This window comes from Rhyacophila brunnea, unplaced genomic scaffold (assembly GCF_057557595.1).
Source record: "Rhyacophila brunnea isolate RB1 unplaced genomic scaffold, BYU_Rbru_1.0 scaffold_7, whole genome shotgun sequence".
NCBI lineage: Eukaryota > Metazoa > Arthropoda > Insecta > Trichoptera > Rhyacophilidae > Rhyacophila > Rhyacophila brunnea.
The window spans coordinates 41900213-41924922 of NW_028233339.1; the positions used below are offsets into that span (position 1 = coordinate 41900213).

Below are 24710 nucleotides of genomic sequence, written 5' to 3' on the forward strand. Positions count from 1 at the left end.
GTGACTTTTTGAGAACAGCAATGCTGCGAGCAGTAAAATTCAAATTTTTTCCATCAAAAGTACAAAAGTTGTACAATACAAATTCAATAATTATAAATACACGGTAAGTTAATATTGTAACTTATAGATTAATTCGAGTACCTAAAATCAAACAACGTTATCTAGAAAAAAGTGTTTTTTTTTTTTTAGATAACGTTATTTTATATTCTCGGCTACATGATAGTCAAACAACTTTATGTCAATCTTTTGTTTCTTCTTAAATCGTCAGTAAAGTTTAATGTTAACTACATAAAGTTACTCTTGTTTTCATATTTTTTAAAACCATACCTATAAATTTTAACATCACCATAAGGAAGATAAATGTACAATACACAATAAATTATAAAATATGATATGGTTTTAAATAAATATCTCCTTTGTTGAGTCACAAGAAACTAAAAAAAAGTTTTTTGGCTCTCGCGTAAAGTTGCACTTTTGTAGATAGTGCTGTTTGACATTAAGCCCTCGAATTATTGTGTGTTTTAACAGTGGTATAATAATTGAATAGATACACAAGCTGTGGATAGAGTAACCCTAACATTTCATCAAATGGCAACCATGTGAAAAGAATGTCATTCGAATATTTAATGTTACAGATGATTTTTAATTGATTGTGAATATTAATGTCTAATGTTATAGATTCTGTCTCTTATGTATCCTGTTTCTAGAGGAACTGCCACTTTCTAATTGCTATCGTGTTCCGGGAATTCTATAAAATTTTAATTATATCTAGACCGTACTAGAATGATAATGAAAATAATTCATGTCAAGTTGATCTTATGCTATTTGACAAATATAAACAATTCATTGCAAACGGATTGTTTTTTTTTTGGAGAAATTATAGATTCTTCGTATGGAGATACATAATGGGTATGCTTACCCGAGATCTCGCGGCCCGGTTTCTGTTGGTCGAGACTGCGGGCCCTGGGTTCCGGGGAGGTGGGGCATATCTGGCGAGAGGGCGACGGTTTCTCCAGGATGCTCTGAATGCTGTGGCTGGAGCTCTGCAACTCTTCGGTGAGCCGCTTTGCCAGTTCGCTCGCTTCGTGACCACTCACAGTATGATGAATATTGCTGTTGCATATATGAAAAATATTTTTTTTTGTTAATAGACCAACATTTTGTTAGTGTAACCAATCTCATTTGTCCCTTAAGGCACTTAAGCTGTCAATACTTACATCAACGCCCTTTGAAAATCTTGTATTGTTAATATTTTTATAAAATAATGTACAATTTGAAGTACACCTTACTCGAATCTATCTTTATTACGTCACAACAAACTTAATGCGGCCTTCCAACATGAAAAGGTTTTCCACTCCTGAATTACAATGAAACAAGTCATGGAAGTACATTACCATATGGGAATAGGAGCCGATGCGCGTATATGCATTCTCGATTTTCCCTGATTGGTCTGCGAACGAGGCCTCTTCTCTTCTGTGGCATCAGGCTGTACTTGCATGGAACGACAAATAAACACAGTGCATTAATATTGTTATCACTAGAGACCGGATTATATGCAACATATAAAGCTTGAAATTGAAAAGTGTCAAAATATGCAACATTAAACAATAGAAAAATAGTGATTTTTAGCTTTTTTTATTTTAAAATCAGCATACAATTAGTAAGTATCGACGATAATTATCAATTATTTAACATGTTGTTACTCTTGTGAACTTTAACAATCAGGTAGGTACTGTTCCAAATGTTCGGTAGTAAGATTGTGTCTTCGATCACTGAAAATATTTTTATCAGTGGAAAAGGACCGTTCCACATCCACTGAGGTAACTGGGCAGTATTTGAATTTGGGTGCTATATTAGCACTTATTGTTTATGGCACAAGTTCACCCGTCCCATTAAAAAACGATCAATTTGACACAAAGGTTCAAAGCCTGGGTTATTGTTCAAAATGTTTTAAATTTTTTTTCAAAGTTTACGTGGGAATACTGGCAATGCAGAGTTCACTTGCCAGATTTTATTCATGAACTGAAACTCGCAATATAAAACATTTCTGTCGTATATAAATGTTCCAGGATAGTCAGCTATCCACGAAGAGACACTTTTTTCGGGAGACTGCACGAATAAATAAAAAACTAAACTGATGCAATGATCGCGTCAACAATAACATGCGTAATTTATTTGCATAGTGGGAGGCGTGCTGCAATAGGCGAGCACGTCGCAGAACGGTATCTTTCGTCTTTTTCTCGCATGAGTCTGTGTTTTACTTGGCCTCATAATAATATTATCCTACCAAAACAATAGACGCGCGGCTGCTAAGTGCGCTCTAAGAGCCGTGTGGCTAATAGGTTTGGCCGTCTACAGCGTATAATTATATACTACACAATATTGTAAAAAATAGCAAAAATATGCATCATCACTAGATTTTACGTAAAATATGCAATAACCGGTGAGAATGGACTAAATATGCAAATGCATATAATCCGGTCTCTAGTTAAACAAATGAAATCAACAAGATTGCATACACAGCAGAATGTTATAAACATAGATCATTTTTAAAACTTCGGAAGAGTGCTGAAGGGTGGAAGTAGGCTGTGGAGGTCCGATATAAATAGTGCACACTAAACTTTGTCAGTCATACTTGTTTGTTTTCACTGAACTAAGAATATAAATTACAGATAGTTTTTAAAATAATTCAAACCAGATAAATCTAATTAGTATGTACATATATTGAATACTGACCCCCATTAAAGTTTCTTGACTGGCGTTTGTGTCATCATTTTCACTTTCCTCTTCAATGCACTTCACTTCTTCGTCGCAATTCTGTAAAGAAATATCCATTATAAAGGAATCCTGAAGAAAAATATCCATGCAACACGAGCAAACATATTACTTTGAACCGTTATGATATATTTTTATTTTACATAGATCACCCAATCAGGGCTGCCGCAAGCAGGCCGGGCTAATTTATCAAAGACACACAAAAGTAAACTGACTTTACACGCTCAACATTTTTCTCCGGTATATTTTTCTGCATAGACTCGAGATTACAACGCACACCTAAGCAGTTACTAGGCCGATACACGTAAATTACCAATTAAAAATTTGACAAACTTCACTAATTTAAATTTTGTTTATATTTAGACTGATATCGTATACCTATATTCACACTAGTCATAATTGTAGATGAGAACTTTTATTGAGCATTTGAAAGGCTGTACACATTGTACGTAAGGGTGTGGCGGGCCTGCATTCCCGAAAGCACTTAATAATTAAGATCAGATGGGTTCTTGCAATCCTAACAGTTGAATTTTGAAACATGTGGCATGTGCATTCTGTTTCTGGGGAGAACTATACTGACTGTGACTGTCGATCATGGCCCCCAGGCTAGAATCTTCGGCAGGCCCCCCAATCTATCGCTAAGGTTAAAGTCAGTGTGACAATCTACAGTTGTGTAATACAAATAGTGTTCAAGGTAAAATTTGGGGTATTTTATAGCAATTTTTTGTATTTTTAATACACCCATTTGAATTGAGGAGTTGTCGAATATCGACAAACAATAATCGAAAATTGCATCGCACAAGTACATATTTTGAAATGTTGGTATGCTTGAAGTAAAATAGCGCCGCGCCGCAGGGACATTTTTTACTATTAGTGCAATTTTGTGATGTGTTTATCTCACTTGGCTGGTCGATCCGTCACGCCAAGCGCCACTTAAGCCCGGGCCCCCAGGCTAGAGCCCTGCAGCCCTTGTGGGGGCCATGCTGTTGATTGTGTGCAATACAGTAATTAATCATTGTGCGAGTGTCAGTATATAAGCTCAAACAAGGTAATTCGAATTCTTTATACATATTGCGTTAATTATTACAGCTTCTGTACATAGCCAATAAAGAATAGGTACTTGAGTCTAATAAAATATCAAACAGAACTATATCACATTGTAATTACCCTCAATACTATTAAATTTACTTTGCAGAGTATGGTCAAATGGATATGGGCGCTTGGTGAGGAGGTACTTACATAGTTTTTAGCATTGGAAGATTCATTTCTGCTATGCGGCCTGAATCCAGGTCCGGGAGGTAGATTTTTCTGCACACAGCAATTGACGCCCGGACTAAAGTGGAGTTCTACGTGAAACCTAAAAATTAATGATACCATATTAAGTAGGTTCAGTTACTTAAGTCCTTTCGCTCACAGAGAAACTAAAATCCGACGAACTGCTTGATGATGGAACTCATAAACTGTCCAATGACTGATGCTTCGCACACGGCACTACTAAAACCCACTTGCAATAATAATCTCATAACCTCAAACTGTCAAACCCATTGTCTTTTCTACTTCATTCTCCGTAATATCTTTACGGGAATATTCTAGCAGACTGTAATTATACAGCCAGGAGTATCTCTCAACCATTCGACCATGTTTAATTTTTGACGTCTGTTATTATAATATAATATTCAAAATATGATTTTTCATCGAATCTTCTGATATTTGCACCACTGTTTTATGGAGAACTGGAAACTGAGAGACTGGGAGACTAGCATGTCGCGTCTCTTCAGTTTAGTAGCGAACGTTTTGAAACTGAGAGATTGCAGTCTTGCCGTGAGCAAGCTGCCATCTAAATACATTAGATAAATACTGGCTGGAATTTTAGTTTCAGTGTCGTCTTTTTTGAGTATTCTCGTGTCTTGTGTCATTGAAATTGCTATGGGTATTGATATATTCAAATTGAATTAGGACGAGTTTAGTTGATGTTATTATATTAATTCTTACAAAGGGTCTCTTTTAACTCACTCGGTTAAGTATCGGTATAGTTAGTGGAGATTTACTCATTACCCACTGCATTTATTATTTTTGTTAATTCCTCTTTTAATTTCAACTTTATAGCTCCTGAAAAACGGTTAACGTAAATGACTCAATTAAATGCTGCTGAAAAAAGGACCAATGTTGAATTTATATGCACATTTTTCGCATTGTACAACTTTACACTATTATCACGCACATCTCTCAAAAACTGCAAGTATTTCGACATAATTTGAGATAAAGACAATTCTACTAGTTGTAAAATCGTCGTAATTTAATAAGATGCCCGTAGCTTAATCGGAAAAGCATACTGGCGCGAATCCAGCAGATACAGGTTCAAGTACCGTTGGGTGTCATATTTTTTTTTTCTACAAAATGATTTTTTCTAGTGTGTATATGCATGAGATGTTTTCAAATTATGTATATTCAATTCTATATGTTATTAAATGTACAGCTGATAAAATCTGTAACTTCAATCTGTTATTAATATGTATTTTTTAATTACTTTGTACATTAACCATTTGGAACACGAGGCATGTTCGACTTTGAAGTGACAAAGTGACCAAATGAAATATGAGATTCCCTCTCCCAACAGACCTCAGGATTTAACAGTGCACTATACAAGTAACGTGAGAAGTACATTTACAAAAGAAGAATAAACTATAAGTAGGAACAAATATGACGATTGATAGACAAACCTTTCTTCTGAAGATGGGTCTTTTGTCGGATCCTCATACAGCATAACGACAATCTGCGACATGTAATTGAGTTCGGAAACCATCGATACGTACTCCATGGCACGCCTCCATTGCTCATCTGTTACTATCTGCAATTATAGATTTCCAAGAAACACTGATTTATTATCTAATAGCGCCTGTACAAGTTCATGGATTTACTGGCAGCAATAGTGCGTATTTTAAACTATTATGACAATAACTGTTTACACGTAAAAGTATTAACTGTCTCTCCAATCTCATTCTTCAAGAGTAAGCGAGACGCGATGTTGTCATTTTATGGTACTATTCGACAGGTAACGAAAATCCGTTAACCCCAAAATGAGTATAGTTCGTTTTTTTGCCGGCAGAAAAATTCAGAAGCTTCCAAACTTTTTTGATTCATGCATGCAAGCTTGAACTGCAGAATAATACATGTTTAACCATACATTTTCTTGTAATGGTCGCGATAATACTTACTGCCAACAGTAAATCCATGCACGTGTAAACGGAGTATAATTCTAACACGGCAGACAGAATCAGGTAGATAGCTTTTTTCTGCTTGAAGTTTGAGAACTTTCAAATCAAAATGGAATTTTCAAATTGCGTATTTCGAAAACATATACATAGTTAAGTTTGACTACATAATATATCTTACATCTAATAGTCCACCGTATCTTAAGACAGTAAGTAATGAGTGTACGTGGCTTTCGCTTGTGAAGTATAGACGAGTTCTCACGTGACGTCCCGGGCTAGACACACCGTGACTATATCTGGAAATAAAATGAACATATTTTAACAATCATATTAATTAATCGACAGGTTGTAGTGAACATGATATCTCAGTAGGAAATTAACGAGAGACATATCAATAAAAATACTACATATTTTGGTCTATTATGATATTTTACATTCCCGCCTATCTTGCCAAACTAAAAGCATGCATTACAACATAGGTTATAAAGCCTGTGCTCATTTACATCTCAAGCACCTGGATATAAACTCTGTGGAATGAGTGACTCCTAACATATTTGAATGAAAAATTCTCCAGTGTACGTATAACCGATCAAGGATGGCAATAATTAGAAACGAAAATAGAACGTATGTTTTTACGGCTTGTTCACAGTTCAATAAATAAAGATTGATAAACTGCACTGGCTATGTCATTACATTGTGACAATGAATCGACAAAGAGAATTTAAATTCTAATGGATTTAAGTTTTGTACTATTGTACAGGTTGTCAAACTCCTGAAGATGATAATAATAATAATTTTATTGAAAAATAGAGCTTGGCTAACCTTGGATTCAACCTATTGACAGTCTCCTCTCCAGACTCTTCAATATTCCGTTGTAGATCGGCTCTGATCTTTTTCAGCAACGGTGTACAGATACCCTGGCCGATTGTAAGCTTTTCTTGAACAGTCAGACCATACTCCTGTGGATTAAAAGTGGATATCAGTTTAACACCCCCCCTACTAGTTAATAATTTGTAATACTGCTGAACACAGGTCAATTAGATAATACTATAATATTGTGATGTTGATACCAGATGAAGGTCTCCCACAGGAGACCACCTCAAAGGGCGGACCGAACCATCATATTTCCCAAAATACCACAGCCTACGTCCACTCTTCGCGGTTATCGCAACCCTCGGCCGAGCGAAGCCCGCCTCAACCGGAAATTCAAATTCGTTAGAATCCCGCCAAAACAGACGCGGCCTACCGATAGCGCCGCCACCGGTCAATTTGTCGGTAAAACAGGGAGGTTCGCGACCGAGAGCGGGATGACGCCGAATCTGACGGTTGAACACGCGCGAAAAGCTCCTTCTTCGATTGGCCGCCGGACAGCGAGCATCATCTCTGCTCGCCTCGGACGCGAAGCCAAGATACATATCCTGCCAAAAGGACCGCGTCGGCAGACTTCTCAAGCATCTCCAGGAAATAAAGGACCACATCGGCAGCACGCCAAGCCGCAAGCCCCGATCCTATCTCCCATCGGACAGCGAGCATCGCCTCGGATGCCAAGCATCAGCAGCGTTTCTGTCTCCCACCCCCGCTTTGACCTTGACGTTATCATGGCCTGCTATCTCTGCTTCACACGCGGAAGGCCGGTGATAATGTGTTACTTCATTATTGTAGTAGTTGGTTATTATTATTATCTTTTTTTACATAATTTTATTTTGTTTTGTTTTCCTGGGAGTGATGTCCATCATCTGTCCAAACACAAAACTAGACCTACCAAACCAACCCGCCCCGCACCACTCTCAGGCTTAATCGAGCGCATCACGAAACCCTACATTTGGGTGTGAGGCATGAGCACTTTCTACGCCTAGGAGTGTCTCAGGAGCAATTACCCAAGACTGAGGCTGCCACACACTCAAGTGTGCTTAGCTATACTAGTCCCAGAGCTAACCTTAGTACTATTTAAGGCATTAGTAAAGAAAACAAATAAAATCAATTTTTATTAAGAAAATGACATATGGAATCATTAAAGCCTGATACAGACCAACATACATCTGTCCGAAAACCAATAAACAGTGTATGAAAACTATTTGACTAGTTGTAGAGATACTGTATACAAACATTTTTATTTTAAACAAGTGTACAAATTCACTAACAAACAAGCGAATGTGAACATGTTTACACTTTTACCAAAAGCAGCGTAACACGTGATCTCGTGGACTTTTATTTTCATTAAAGCTCGCAAATTATTACGATGTGGATTGTATATAACATACATTTAATTTGATAGCGATATTTACAGGTATGGACATACGTTGAGTTTTAAACAAAGCTTTCTTTATGGACATAACAAGGGCTTACATACATAATTTGTTTGCATTGTACAAGACTGTAGTTGAAAGAAAGTTTATGCATACCTGTGGTATGACAATGTCAGCCAAGTACTTGGCGTAGATGTACAACTCCTCGGCCTGCTCGTACTGCAGTGTGTGCTGGTTATGCTGCAGGTCGTACTTGATGCAATCGTAGATGTCGGGGATCTTGGATATGTCAAACGACTTGCTCTTAGTGCAGAAGTCTTTCTCGATCTTGCCCCACCTGCGTCCCATCAGCTCCCACGTCTCGCCGTGATATAAAATCGCATCTGATCCGACAACGAGAGAATTTATTGGTATTTCAATATTTCACTATAACAGTGTCAACTCTCAGTTCTTGAACCAGAGAAATTGTATTAGATAATTAAAATAAAACATACATAATTGAGAGGCTGAGGAATAAAGGAGTACAAGTGTGTGGCGATCAATGAGGCCCATGAGAATAAGCAGTGTCAGCAACATCCTGACATAGTAGTTCTCAAATTGATATTATTTATTTAATTATTGTTTGTACATTGTTCACAGGCCGTTAGCAGTTTCGAATAATGCTGACTTAGTGAGAAACGCCGAAAATAATATTCTTTATAACATATATTTTTCGGTTACATGTAGATTTTATTGTACGTATTACATTTCACTGTAGCACAGTTCGCCATGAGCTTTCTTATCGGAAAGAGATGACTGTATACTATGAAAAAATTATGTGTTGTTCGTGGAGCATTGTAGACAATAATGTTCCAATTTTACCTTATCTAACCTAACCAAACTTAACTTAACCTAACAAATAATCCAGTATATCAGCTATTTTCAAAATTTGTTTGCCGCTGGCTTCCTGTAAAATGACAAGAACTGTGTTTTATTTAGATATGAATTTTATTTCAGTACTATACGACCCAAAGAGGTTGGACGGTCTTTAATATACGACCATATATTTCCGATACAACATTTCACGGTGAAGTGTGATACGGCGATTGCATACGAATTTCACCTCAGCAATGTTTATTGATATTTATTAAGTTCAAAATGCATTTTCTCACCGAAGGCCTGGGATACTTAGTGTAAGCCGTTTTTCAATCGTGATGGGTTTTAATAAAAAGGCTATCACGATTGAACGAATATCTCAGTCGGCATTTTATCTTGGTAGAGAACTGTCACTAAGTATCATAGTGCCTCAGGCAAAAATACCTACCTTGTTGTTATCTTTTATCGTTGTACCTATGTAAACTATACCTGTAAATCTGTCAAATAAACTTATATATTTATTTTGAAGCTGACTCACTTAGCTTGGTCACTTACACAGTTATATTTGTTCAATCCTCTTGCCTCTTAATTATAAACATACCACATAGACGTGAAGTTCGATAGATTTGACAAAAAATATGATATAGTTATAGTGATACCGTGTGAGAGTAACGATGCAGTAGGCTTCATGTAAGAGCAGTCTAACGGTAACAATAAATAATTTACCCTATGTAATTCATGTGCAGAAGAAGAAATCACACAATTTCAAGATAAAGTTGTTCTACTATAGCTGAAATAAGAATTATAACGTGTTGCCTTCATATTTTAATGAATTTAAATATTTACAACACTATTCATTGGCTTTTCAATCGTGCGGAAATCTAGATTCCTTCAACTGGGCAGTTTTATTAGTCTTGACTTCTGTAAAACCCTGACACAAATATAGAGGTTCCATAATACGAAATGGACATGATCCATTCCTCCTCAAATGCACAATAAATTCAATATTGCTAATCTGGGATTCAACATACCTTTCGTCTTGGGGTCATCTTTTTTGATGTGCACAATATTCATGAGTGACTGAATGAGTGTGTGCACGTAGGAACAACATTTGACTGGATTTTTGACAAAGTCCAAAGCCTGGTTGATGCTCAGGGCGTTGCCGGGGTTTATTTTTGCTCTCTCCTCTTGGGAGAATTCTCTGTCTTCCTGCATTAGCTCATGCAAACGAGCCTTTGCCCTGGAATACAAAAAGTTTCGGCATTTTAACAGCAGCTGACTTATACATATTATAATAAATCCTAAATGAAAACTGTTTTGACCGTATTGTAGTATTGACCGCAGAGACACCGACATTTGACAATGTCTTAATCATATATATATGTTGAGAGCGAGATATAGTCGATTAAGATTAACTGTGGTGCGGGTCAGGTTGGTATGGAGGTGTCTATTTTTAAGACAAAGAATGCAGTTTAAAAATTAGAACACATTTTTTATGTATTTGACTAAAGATTTATTCTTACATTCACAGAGTAAATTAGATTTCTACCATTCTGGCTAACGTTTATCTGTTTGTCCCCGATAAGTACCATCATAGTAAAAAAAACGTTGCGATCACACTAAACGTCAGCACTGCTGGTTGCACTTTCACAAAGCACTAAATGTGTGAGGTAGTAAATTAAGTTTATTAAATTATTACTAAGTGCAAGTAGGTACCTACTTTATAACAAAAATTTGGAGGGATCCTGACTCCGGTTAGTAATTAAGGAAAAAATTTTGATTTAAAAAATAAAACAATAATGTAATTTAGAAAGCGATGTAGTGAGAATTGTATTGTAAATTAGATAGGACACACATAGCTTAGCGGTCAGGGCACATAGGTACGAATCCTGCTGGGTGTCGTATTTTTTTTTCAAGAAAAGATTCTTTCTCTTTTCTCACAGGTGTTTTCAAATTATGTGTGGTCGATAAATTTTATATTATCCAATCAAGCAATACAGTAATTCATTTATAATTATTTCTATTAATCGATTTGAAATATTATAAAAATGACATATTTTTTTAAATACATTATAGTGCACAAAAGTTGTACACTGGAAACAATTAAAGTAACAATTGCTAGTGAAGACGACATTTTTGATTACTTCAGATAGTTGTACTATCTACAATGAAATACAATAGAAACCCATGTGTACTTTGGTCATTCTTTTGTGATGACCGTTTTAAAAGTAAAAGTTCTCGACACACATTATTTCATGTGTCAGGATAGATTTTAGTTGATTTACTACATCATTCAGTATAATTAAATATTTCTTACATGTTCTGATATTTACTGGAATCGCAGTCATTATCCAGCAACCCATTCGTGTTGGCGCTCTTTACCATCTGAACGAGAATCGGAGTGAGCTCTCCCTCGAGAGCGAGTAGTCCTTTGGCGAAGGCGGCAGCCGTCATTTGGACTCTGCCCTCGTCGGACGCGTAGATCTTCAAATCGTGACGGAATGTTGAATGGAGACGCAGTAGACCGAGACCTTGCGCTCCTGTGTATTCTCCTGAAGCGATAATCAAATGAGTGTTATTTCACAACAGTATGATATTAACTGTGTTGGGAATGTATACATGTACAAACAAATCGTATCTGTGTTGCATTGAGGATTTAAACATGCCTGAAATAATTACAAGATAAAAAGAACTTTTTATATACAACGTTTTTAAATTTTCTGTTGAATTATTATGCTCAATATGCTCAAACTTGTACTTGATATGAAGTAAATAAAAAACACACAAAAAAATATAGAATACTGAAATGTCATTTTGATTTCCATAGTAACGCATGTATATATTAATAATTTAGTTGCTAGGACCACCCTCTTAGCAACCAATAATAGTCTTTTACTTTTTACGGATTTTTCTGAAATAACTTTCCATACAAAACAGAATTAACTGAAAATGAAGTTGCGAATTAGAAATGAACTGAAGTTTCAAATGTCTAGCTAGTCGGAAAGTTAGTTAAAAATCGATTGCAAGATTTGTACTGGACAAACAACCACCGGACAAACAAGAATACGAGGTAATAAAAACGTTGTAAAAAATTTTAATAAAGTTTTCAATCAGTTAATTAATGGACAATTATAAACTAATTGGTGTGCATCAATTTCCAATTTTTGAAATATTTCCAATTTCGAAATTGAAAGGTTGTCTGAATTTCCAACATCAGTAATAGTCGACCATTATGAAAATGGGTTCATTATCTCAAAATAGCTGTCAATTATCAAAATTAAAGCATTACCAAAAAGTTAATAAAGTTTGATACTGTTTTGGAACAAAGAAAGTGTTGTGAGGTTGCTAATTGGCTTCGGGTAAATGATTACGTCCGTTAATAGTTCGTCAATCGGTCACTGACTTGAGAAATCGCTTACAAAGTTGCGAAACAATCGGAGTTAATATTTTAATGAAGAATTTACAATATCGATTTCTCAATACTGAGTAAGCAAGACGTTAATATTAAAATGCGAATTTAACAATATTGATTTCTTAATGTTATCGGTAAGCCAGACATTGCGACTTTTGTGAAATCTATATCTATAAGGTTTGCAGTTACAGCTAAATGTATGCAAATTATTTATTTCTTTTTGGTTGGTGTGTGCTTATATAATCGGTAATCAATACAATCCTCATTAGTCTGAAACATTATTTACTTGATTTCTGTTTACAAAATATTATTTTCTGACAGCAGCAATGATGGGAGTCACCTGCTTATTGTTACTGTCTGAGAAGATCTAGGCAATAACCGGAAGTCGCTGGAGTCGAAGTGCGATTAACTAAATAGGAGGGGCTTGTTAGTTCACAGTTTTAACACGTGGACAACTCGTCAATAACTGGAAGTCGTTGCAGTCGAAGTGCGGTTAAAAGTAGGAGGGTTCATAGTTTTAACATGTTGACAAGAAGATCTTGTTCGACAGTATGCGTTATTTAAACTCACTTATTGAAATAAGTATTAATATGCATTAGGTCCTCATTAGGTATTCATGTCAAGTCAATCAATCATGAGGGATGGAATGATGAATCATCATTGTCCCATATAGTTGAAATTAATTATTGATCTATCACACGCATGTCAGATGTATAACGAATAAAAACGTTCACTTTATAAACAATAATATGTAGTATGTATGATTGCCATTTCATTATGATAATGGATAAATTCCCTAATGAATATAATTACCTACTTCATTGAATGAAAAGCATTTAAAAAAAAATCAATAATCGAAAGTAATAATAATTGATCAGAATATTTGAAACACACAGGTGATAGAAATATTAAAAGAATGTTTACTATTATAAAGATAGACAACATTTATAAAAGTATTATAACGGTTTATTATGTATCCAAAATATGTGGCTTAGCGCCTTATTCAATAACCGGAAATAAGTCAAATTATAAATGGACTTGGAGCAAACTCGGTATATTAAGCAGTGTTACAATATTATCCATTCTAATAACCGGATTTGTACCGATTTACATTTACCAAAGTAAATATATAAAAACGTCACTTTCTAATACGATCTATTCTGAGTTTTCAAGAACTTGGAGTAATTTCTTCATGGCCGGAATGGCGATAATCTTGGGATTGATTAACGGTAGGAAAACATGTGCCTTGATGCAGGACATGTGTGCAATTGATCAGGATATGACGAGAATCGGAATACATATTGATTACACAGCTATGTATAAACGGATTACATTGACCATCGTGTTCAGTTATGCCGCTATTGTTACGTCTATATTGTTTGATTTTACGGTGTTTACACTAAAATGTACCATGATTATATTCTATATATATTGGTCTGTGTGCATTTTCGGGTTCTTGATTCATGTTGTGGCAATTATGCAATTTACATGCTATATGTATCTCTTATATAAAAGGTGAGTTTATTACAAAATTTGTATTTTGCTGAGATTGCTGCCAAAAGTTGGTAAGTCGATAATTTAGATATTTAGGGTTAACAACGGATTATGTGTCTATATATAAATATATGGAAGAAAAGGTCATCTGATATGTAGAATAAGCACAAAGAAATTAGCATATGCCTGGTTTTAGAGGCCATGTCAAACTTCCAATTGCAATTACTCCAAAACATGATTTCAAGACTTACTTACCAACTTTTGGCAGTAACACCCCACCCCACAAATAATTGATAAAGAAAATATGTGCTATAATATTCAATTTAACTCGAAAATTTCAGAATACACTCGATTCTCTTTTTGCAAGGTCCAGGAAAACAGACAAATTATTTTTTTTAACACTGATTTTTTTACTTTAACACGATTATAAGGTTACAAAAAAAAGTACCTATTATCAAATATTTATATTTAAAAACACTATGGCCCTTTGTGAATATTGTAAATGACATTTTTTCTATTTAGGGAATTTTATACCCCATTTACACGTGCATGGATTTACTGCTCGTAAATCCATGCACGTGTAAATGGGGTATTACAGCGTAATGCGTTTATTGTCAAGTAACGATAGTGAATTAATATATTTTCTTATATAAAATTTAATTTAAATCGCAAATCATGTCAATTTAATACATGATTATAATGTATGTAACTTATGAAACTATGTTTATACTTATATAAATAAAAATAAATTCAATTTATTTTTGAGTTTTTTATATTATGTTGTGTCGATTTTAAGAATGAAATTGTAGTAATTTAAAACAATTAATGTAGGTACTTTCCAGCCTGCCATTATTATACTATGTTGTTTTTGCGAATCTGAGTCTTTCCATATCCTAAGTAGGGTATGCAATGCTGAATGAATATATCATTACAGGAATTTCTTATTGAATACCGGTATTCATCAAAACATATTATAGCAAAAAAGAAGTACCAAATATCAAATAATATAACTATTAAAATCAAAGCCTAAACAAAAACGAACCATAAGTGCGAGTGAGTAAGCATTCGGCACACTTATATCTCCGCTTTATGCGTTAGAGTAAGATAGAATTTCTACGGCTGAATTTAAAAAATTTGAAAACGTCGCCGGAATAAATAGATTTGGCTAATTACATGCATTTAAAAACTGCGAGCAGGTGTTGCTGAAATTTATTGTTTTTGTGTTAATATAAAATTAGTGGTAATTATTTTTAGTTATTTTAATAGAACATAATTATGGTTAACTATGTTGTGTTTAAATTTGGTAGTCGTACTGAGAAGCAACATGATGGTATAACGTTACATAGTTAAGTTGATAATAATAAAATCGTTGTGCATTGTACACTAGAAACACAGCTACATTTTGCCGAAAAATAGGCCCTCTCTATATATCGTCACTGTTCTGGCAGAAAACACTGATTCGAAAAAATGACATATTGAGTTAGTTATACCAAAATGTTCCTTATTTCAAACTTTACCGTCTGGAAACTTTATTAATAAATAAACAGTCTTTATTTTAAAGTCATCCTTTTTACGATTACTTAATAAGCTCACATGATAGACCGTTTCAAACATTTTAACAACTTCAAAGTCAAATTACTCAAAACTAGTATTCTCCAGTTAGTGTGTTCTGCCAGAACAGAGACGATATCATATATTTTATTCTCTATATATTTTATAGCAACCTACATTTATTATGTTGATCTTTATAAATATGTATAGATCATAATATTTTAGAACTGCTAATTTTTACAAACTGAGAATTGAGTTTTTGACACTGTCTTTTGTAGATAAATCATTAAAAAACCAATGTGTATCTATTATTTATTACAGATTTGCACTAATCAACCAGCGGCTCCTGCAAATTCCAAGCACGGCAATAGATGACACCAGTAAAAATAAAGTCGAAACAAAACCGAAAACGCTAACAAAAAACAACAAAATATATAACGTCGCATTTGTCGGAGACGAAATTCTGTCGACAAAAAATATTCCTGCGTTACCGTCAAGTTCAAAAATTGTCAATTCACTGTGTGAAATGCACGACAAACTGTGCAACATAACGAAGGAGGTGAACTCCATGTATTCCATCTTGATATTGATGACAATAACACTGACGTTTGTGGTCCTCGTGACACACCTTTACAACATCTATCTGATGCTCAGTACGAATCAAGATTACGAATTGACGCTTGACAAAGCGTGGGGTACCTTGTTCTGGGGGTTCTATTTCTTTACAATAATGTATGTAATATCATATGGCTGCTCCAAGACTAAAGAAATGGTAATAGCGTATTGATTATATTGATATTTGGTGATATTCTCTATAATTACCCATCTCATGTTAGAGATCTAAGCCTGACCAATCTGTAAAATAGAAATGGTATTGATGTCATTGTATTGCTGTACACTTTCTCGTCTGCCATAAGCGTTACCAGCGAGGCGCCGTATGTATGCATCCCCCAAGGCCAAGATAAGACCTGGACAGCCGAAACTAAGATCGTTGAATCGTACCGTGATGCATAGCCATAAAGAGATTCAATATTAAATATAGTCGAGCTTGGTTATTACGATTACGGACATAGCGAGATCTCAGATGTAATGAGGAAACATTCGTTGAGATTTTAGTTTATGATTTTCTCCATACATTTATTCACTTTTATAACGAGCTACTTATCGGATATACCGAGCAAAAAGATCGTCAAAAACTTTTTTAAAACTGTTAATGTGTCGATTGTTTAAAAACATTTTCGACCCTAAGCAATAAAATCCGGCCGTAGACCGATGCCGCCGGGATCGGATTACGTTTATGACACTAGTTAAGTGTCTAAGTACCTAATTGGTGTTTTCGCAGACAACTTGAAAAAGTATCCACGCATATGGTTGAAATTTCATGTAAAAAACCCAAGCTGAAGTCAGTAGGTACCTACCAGCATTCATTATAATAAACAACTTCTTTCGTAGTTTATGAATACCATGCTTGTTTCGGGGATTTTTACGATGGTTTTAAGATTTTTTACGTTCTATTTTTTATTTTCGAGTTTTTGTGTTATGTGACTGCTCATTTAAAAATACCTATTCTCTGATATAACGAGTAACGCTTATAACGAGCAAATTCAGTGGGTCCCATCTTCCTCGTAATAACCAAGTTCGACTGTATAAGAAATAATTCGCATGAATCATAGACGGACCAACAGAGCTTAGAGGCCAAAACACTCACCCGGAAAGTGAAAGCCGTGAGTTCGAATCCCACTCGGTCCAATTTTTCCTAATTTGTATGATTCTGAGGTTTTTCAAAATAATGCTATTTCGTTAATTTATGTGTTGGTAAAAATAGACTTTTAATCTTTACAGGCTGATGAAGCAAGTATTTCGCTACATAAGATGGATATAGATATGGTAGACAACAATTTGCGGTCGAGTGTAAGTACAGAGCTTGAATCCATTAGAATTTAAATTCAAATTCCATCAAGTACCTTCGGTTTATAGTATTAATATTATTAGTCTTCTTTGTAAGTATTAGTATTCTAGAAAGCAAAGTAAATTAGATTAATTTTAGTATTAAAACCAAAGATGTTGAAAAAACCTTCTTCTATACAGATGGAGCCTAAATGTATAAAACTGAAGCAATAAATAGGACCACTGGTCCACTCATCAAGTTAGTTATGAGTGACTACACATTGCAGCAGCGCTTGAAATGGAACAATATCGCTCCGGTTCGGAAATTGTTATGAATTGCTATTTCTACAAACAATAATAAGATTTGTTCTCGTACTTCAATCGTGCATTGTGACTTTAAATGCGGTTTCAACCAGTTCTGTTCACCAATAAACTGTTTAAATTTAAAAATTCTAAATTTAAAAGCATTACCAGTCAATTTATCTCATTTGTTACAGGTTGAATTGTTTTCGCTGCAAATGGTTCACCAGAAAGTGGAATTCACAGCGTGCGGATTCTTCGATGTGGATTTCTCCGTGCTATACATGGTAATGGGAGCCGTCACAACGTATCTTGTGTTCCTGATACAATTTGATATATCCGCTCGAAGTCAAAATAAAAATTGACCACACTGATACTTTAGGCATTGGCGAAAAATTTATCACATAAAAAATTGACACTGAAAATTGTATAGAATCATTTAAAATTCCATCCCTCTGTAATCCGCTTGCTATTCACTTACACGCTTAAGAGATAATCGACCAATGATATTGCTTAAAAATAAGTTTTGTAATCAATTAAGGTAAATGACATTACTAACTTAATTGTAACTAACATCCGGCGATAGTCAAGCTTATTATCAACGTTCTTTCGGTACTTACGAATAACGAAATAATTATTTTTGCACGTAACATTATTTAGAAAATAAAATTGAAAATACAGACAGAACTTCTGACAATCAATTACGTCTTTTAGTTAAAATCCACGCGGACACATAACACAATGAAAATGACTCGCTCTTTATCCTTGGACAATTATTTTTATTATTTATTTCAAAGTTATTCACAAGACGGTAGTACTTAGTTATAAGTTGTAATAATTGTCACTACTTTTAAATGCATAATAAGCTAATTAAACTGATTTTTAATTCAAAAGTGTCAACTACTGGTATCTCTACCGTAATACAAAATTTCCAAAAGACATTTCTCTTACGATATCAAGGATTAATGGGTACATTATGATAATTAAATGCTGATCGATTTAATAGAAATCACAAATACATTCAACATTATCATTGATAAATAAAACGAACCTCCAATATGTCTGCCCTGCCCTCCAGGATACATGCAGCGGAAAATCCTTCCAAGCTCTTCGGCCTGTATCCTTCCCGCAGGAGTGAGCTCGCCGCCCCACTTGAGGATGAGGACTAGAGACGGATCCCCGGGGCCGTCAGCTGCTTCACAACAAATAATACACAACATCTTCATTAGTATTTTTAACAAATGCACATTCTATAACAGGTTTTAAAAAAAATAAATTGCATGCTACGTATTCTGTCGCATGATATCTCCAGTTTAGTGATCCTAAACCAGGTTCTGCGGAATCCTGAGCCTTCATGAAGTATGTTAACAATTTCGCGAGAATTTGCAAACGTTTCCAAAAAAACGTTACACCTTGAAACTTTTTTGGTTATCAGGTTAAAATAATGTTGAAGCTTGCTTAGGAACGGCATAAAATTTTCGCATGTGACACAAACAGATGCGGGTCTTGTAAAAATTCAAGCTTTTTGTATATACCTACCTGTTTAAGATGAATAATTTACATTAAATTTGACAAGAAAAACAGTTAGGGACATCATTTTGAGTCTGTTTAAGGGCCAGCATTTTTCTTAGAAATCCAAATTTGGCATGGCATGGCATGGCAAATATGGACATATACATATCATTTGTAATTGACTCCTCTAGACCTTAATGTGTCTGCAAGGTAGGGGTTCCCTGAGATTTCACAAAATGCCTCAAAAAAGGTTGGGAATCTACTCTACTAGTAGTAGAGTAGCGCTATACATTGCCTTAATACAGAATAATGTTTCTTAATAAAAAAATCATGACAGGTCAGAAACATTTAATGAAACAAAATGACATTTTTTATGCTAATTTCAAAATGTTTTATATGTAGGTACATAGTTAGATTATTAGACCACAATTTATTTACATTTCCTATATATTTGTAATCTACTTGCATATATTTATATAAATTCAACCATTAACACAATAATTGAACAAACTTAACAGCCATAAATTGGTAAATCGTGCATTGACAATTATCTATTAAGAGTTTTTTTTCGATAGCATTAAGAAACAAAATTTATTAAATTATGTTTATTATATTGTGATTAATTTGCCATGCGTAACATACAGCTCTCCATTCATAAAAATAAATATAGCATATTATTGCAAATGCACTATCCATTCAAATGCCGTATCTGTGAATAGATTATTACAGAAAAAACTTAATGTTAGTGATAATATTATTCTAAACTGGCGGGCACAACCAGAGATTGTCGACTGTTCTGCTAGTAACATAAGCAAATGTTTGACCCATCCTAGTCATAGTTTACTACAATAAAACCTCGTTAATACGAATTCCACGGGACCGTAAATCGAAAAAAAATCGTATTACAAAATATGAAATGTGGAAAAATACTAAAATTTTGAAAAAAAAATTCATTTATTTCGATACAATTCTTTCCAATTAAAATCTGTGCAAATACCATATGTCATTAATCCATTAAGTAATGTAGGTAGGCATTTACCACCATGCGTTGAGCTAAAATTATAAAAAAATATGAAATATTTTTAATTTTTCCGATTTGTCAACACAATTATTGTTTTCTAGTAAAACTATGTGAAAATCCAGTAAACAATCAACAATTAAATACCTACAGCCCTGAAACATGTGAGTTATTGTTTTTTCTTTGAGTGGAGTGCAGTTGTGCCACTGGTGTGTTTATGGGTAATAAATGTCAGGATAATTTTTATTACCTTCATAAAATAATCAATTTATGTTTTAAAAAAAGTCTCAATGACTGGCTCATGAAATATTTATTACGAATTATTGAATATTTTTAAATACCAGGACTCTGAAATCATTTAGTATTATGAAATTCGAATTAAAGGTATGGTTTTATATGAAAATAATGTTGAAGTGACGTTTTTATCATTTATTACGGCGAATTTCGAATTATCCGCGTCCTTAATAATGAGGTTTCACTGTATGGTATGCTTTACACAATAATTTAATAAGGTGCCTATTATGGATTGCATTGTAACAAAGACATTGTAAAAATGATATCTGATCTCTGGTAAATTGGGGCCTTATGCATAATGGAACTTATTTAAATAAGTCAGTCCATATACTTATCAGTCGATTTACATATTTAGGAATATGAACTAATAACAAACGTATAGCAATAAAAGTGGCGCCGCAAGTGGCCCAATATTACATTGACAGTCACTGTCAAATAATAAAATAATTTTGTAAAAAGAAGCAATAAATGTAGTCTCAGATAAAGAAAGATTGTATTGAGTACTGATTATCTACGCAAACACAAGAATTAACGATTTGCGAGCATTCAATCAATGAAGAATTTTGTGAATAATAGTAATGAACACGGAGAACGTGTTGCCATATCAATTATAAATAAAACATTGATTAAGTAACCATTGAATTATAAAAAGTTCATATTGACTATTAATTTAAGATTATTCAATTTATATTGTACAATTTTCATACTTCTACTATTGTCAATTAAAAAACATTTCAACAATTTATGGTGAATTTTAATTAAAAATATGGCAACAATTTTGATTGCAGAAAGCGATGTTGCCATGTTGTTATTGACTGTTTCGGTAAAATGCCATCTATGCATCAGGCCCTTAATGATAATTGTTTAATTTCAATTGATAATTTCGTGATACATAATATACAGTTTTAGTACGTTTTGTGATGTCTTTCATTTGATTAATCAAAATTGATAGTAATTAATGTTTAATTCCATCAAATTTACTATTGCAATTTCATTTCTCAGTAGAGGAGTATTCAAACTCTTCCGATGAAAAATATCAGTGTTGCACTTATATCATAAATTGACCAGAGACCAGAGACCACAGGTATTCAAAGTGATTGTTCATGACACATAAATCAAACAGCCCAACAAAAGAATGAAAGGGTAAAATTTGCACATTGTAAAAAAACCTTTTTTACACAATAAAAAGAAACACATAAAATAATAAAAAGGAAAGTGTCATACGGCTTATAGTGGTGTTACCATCGTCTGAGCTGGACCCTCGAGGGCGGCCGCGTGGCTGATATTTCATTTGGACTTTGCGGTTTATGCCCGAAAAGTGTCCGTACCTGCATACATACACGATTACATTAAATAATATAAAGTGAAACATAAGAAACATACCGATTAGAAAAAAATGAAACTTGATCCCGCCTCCATCGCAATTTGGGTGGTGAGTTTGATCTTTGATCGATTAAGCTACTGATACAATTATGATCGATGCAGAAATTTCTGAAGTATGCGTCATATGAACTAGTTTAAATTACATTCAAATTTTAAATCAAGGTACAATATTAATTTTCATTCCTAAATGGCGTCCCAAATTTAAATAAAATTCTTTTAAATTTCTAATCCCCCTCACAAAGTTTTCTGCGTTTTATATCACCATAATCATCATCATCACCAGCCGGGGTCGATTCACTGCTGGATGAAGGCCTACCCTAGCACTCTCCACTCTTCTCGGTCCCTAGGTCTTTGGTGCCACATCATCCACCAAACTTTATGAGTTGCCATTCATATAAAGAATTACAAAAAAACACCCGTTTTAAAGGAGCGCATTGATGATATGGTCATAATCAGCTGGAGCAGTCGAAATTATCAAGCCACAAAAAACTATTCTGGCCAATTGACAATGAAAGTGGTTGATTATTTATAAAACACTTTAACCGAAATAACTATCGGTGATTTGATGACTCAAAAAGCCAATAATAATTTTGGAAAGTCGCGATGTCGCCATTTACGGAAATTACTGATGGATAAGACTTACATTTCCAGGACTCCCTTGAGCTGTTCGAGCTTTCCTTGCTTCTCTTCGATTTCAGGATCAGCATGCCGCGTGTGGATTTCCGCCAACAGGCCTCGAGCAATGTCCAAGATCTCTTGAAGCTGTTTCGGCCGCTTTAACTTAACATGACCGTGCCTGTAGCCATCATACTTTTCGAATATTTCAAAAAACCTAAATAAACATATTACATGAAAAACATACATAACTTTGTAAAACCTCAGAAAGGAAATATCATGAACAAATTAATCGGCCAATCAACAATCTGGAAATTATGGCCGTAGCGCTGTATGGGTGTGCATGAACAATCAGAAGACTGGCAGATTTCTGACTGATCACAACCAGCGTTGCCAACTTAGCTTTTTTCTTGCCAGGTCTAGCATTTTGAAATAGTTTGCAAAAATTGCATCTAGCTTATAGCGATTTCATGCTTTTAACAGCTTTAGATGTGAAGAAAATAAGCCAGATATTTAGTTTATATATTCAGATATTAATGAAGGTGTACTTGAGAAATAAAACAATTAAACAATAGGAGCGTTATTGGCGTTATAGTGATATAATGGTATCAGATATTATAATTTAATGTGTGCTTTGGCATATGCCATCGGATTGACCACTCTCTGGTATTACCTAATTATTACTTATCGTAGGTTGTTAGATTAATTAATTATTTTTTGAAATGAGTTTCTGGGAAAATGTCTTGTGATTTTTTGCACTTTTTTTCGATAGGTAAAAAAAGTTATTGAAATTTTATTTTTACAAAATCTACCGTTCTTTCCTGCCAAATAGCTTGTTTTCGTATCCCGTCTGGCATGTTTTTGTCAACGACAGTTGGCAACACTGATCACAACAACCAGCATAATGCCTTACGTCCTTGTTTTTTATAATCCAGCGCGTATTCCATATGGATAATACAATATGATTATAATGCTGAGTATGATTGTACAATTAATTAATCGTCCATGCTGCTTAGTCTAATACATACACAGATTTAAAATAGGTGTATAAGCATGTGGGATAATAATAAATCAAGATTGATATAAATGGACTAAATACCAGTAAGTAAGTACAGTCAAACTTGGTTATTAGGATCACGGAAATAGCGAGATCTCGGATGTAATGAGGAAACATTCATTGATATTTTAATTTATGATTTTCTCCATACATTTATTCACTTTTACAACGAGCTACTTCTCGGGTATACCGAGCAAAACTGTTAATGTGTCAATTGTTTAAAAACAATATTTTCGACCCAAAGCAATAAAATCTAACCGGGCAGTTAAATAGACCGATGCCGCCGGGATCGGATTACGTTTATGACACTAGTTAAGTGTCAAGTACCTAATTGGTATTTTCGCCGATAACATTGAAAAAGTTGAAATTGCATGTAAATCCAAGCTTTGTGAAGTTAGTAGATACCTACCAGTGCCGGCGGCTCAGCACTTCATTACAATAAACAACTTCTTTTGTAGTGTATGAATGCCATGCTTGTTTCGGGGATTTTTACAATGGTTTTCAGATTTTTTATGTTCTATGCTTAAATAGAACGTGGTGCGAAAAATGTTATATAACAATACAACGAGCAAATTAAGTCGGTCCCATCTTCCTTGTAGGAACCAAGTTCGACTGTATTAGGAATCATTGATTTCACTCGCAAGACATAATAATAAACTCAACATACTTAGGATGCCTGACTTCCACTTTCATCTTCTGCTTCGGAGTCCTGTCGCCGTGTCTGATGACTGCCACCACACATCGCAGCTCCATCATCTTCCCGAAAGTTGTGGGCACGATGGGCGGGTCGTCTAGCTGAAAGGGCACCGACCATGGAATGTGAAGTGTGGGGGCCAGCTCTCTCAGGATCATATTGCCCAGGATTTTAGCGCAGTCATCGTAATATTTGTTCGAGTTCTTCACGAAACTGAATCCGTTTACATCACATACAAACGATTTTCCATTGGCTCTAAAAATATAAATTGCCTCATTTAAAATATTGCATGACAGTATATAGCTGCACATATTATAATATGATCGCTACCTGAACGCAACAGTGGGATAAGTAAAAAATACAAGTTTCGAGATAATTGAACTTTAACGTATGTTTAATACAAAT

General features: G+C 34.5%; 2 protein-coding genes across 23 annotated transcripts in view; one reads left to right on the top strand and one right to left on the bottom strand.

Annotated features, from left to right (window-relative positions):
• Nucleotides 1-24710, bottom strand: part of l(1)G0196 (inositol hexakisphosphate and diphosphoinositol-pentakisphosphate kinase) — a 73512-nt gene that overhangs the window by 10786 nt on the left and 38016 nt on the right. For 16 of the 22 annotated variants that reach the window (XM_085958206.1, XM_085958197.1, XM_085958207.1 and 13 more), the window contains 14 exons: nt 24279-24560; nt 22583-22771; nt 21781-21884; nt 18784-18927; nt 11406-11640; nt 10120-10328; nt 8390-8616; nt 6810-6946; nt 6169-6283; nt 5496-5623; nt 4015-4132; nt 2737-2817; nt 1395-1486; nt 920-1113 (listed from right to left, as the gene is read on the bottom strand). In XM_085958206.1, the coding sequence (XP_085814332.1) occupies nt 920-1113; nt 1395-1486; nt 2737-2817; nt 4015-4132; nt 5496-5623; nt 6169-6283; nt 6810-6946; nt 8390-8616; nt 10120-10328; nt 11406-11640; nt 18784-18927; nt 21781-21884; nt 22583-22771; nt 24279-24560 (2255 nt within the window). The remainder of the gene's footprint in view (nt 1-919; nt 1114-1394; nt 1487-2736; nt 2818-4014; nt 4133-5495; nt 5624-6168; nt 6284-6809; nt 6947-8389; nt 8617-10119; nt 10329-11405; nt 11641-18783; nt 18928-21780; nt 21885-22582; nt 22772-24278; nt 24561-24710) is intronic. The other 6 variants (XM_085958211.1, XM_085958195.1, XM_085958209.1 and 3 more) reach the window with 1 other exon arrangement.
• Nucleotides 13996-18097, top strand: LOC147064909 (gustatory receptor for bitter taste 66a-like). Its single transcript, XM_085957628.1, has 4 exons — nt 13996-14015; nt 15867-16317; nt 17388-17456; nt 17930-18097. The coding sequence occupies exons 1-4, from the start codon at nt 13996-13998 to the stop codon at nt 18095-18097; spliced, it is 708 nt and encodes a 235-aa protein (XP_085813754.1).

Excerpts from the sequence above, each read along its gene's own strand:
- LOC147064909 (XM_085957628.1), top strand. The coding sequence starts at position 13,996 with ATGTATCTCTTATATAAAAG. Across the intron at positions 16,318-17,387 it reads GCTCCAAGACTAAAGAAATG|GCTGATGAAGCAAGTATTTC; the intron begins GTAATAGCGTAT and ends TAATCTTTACAG. Across the intron at positions 17,457-17,929 it reads ACAACAATTTGCGGTCGAGT|GTTGAATTGTTTTCGCTGCA; the intron begins GTAAGTACAGAG and ends CATTTGTTACAG.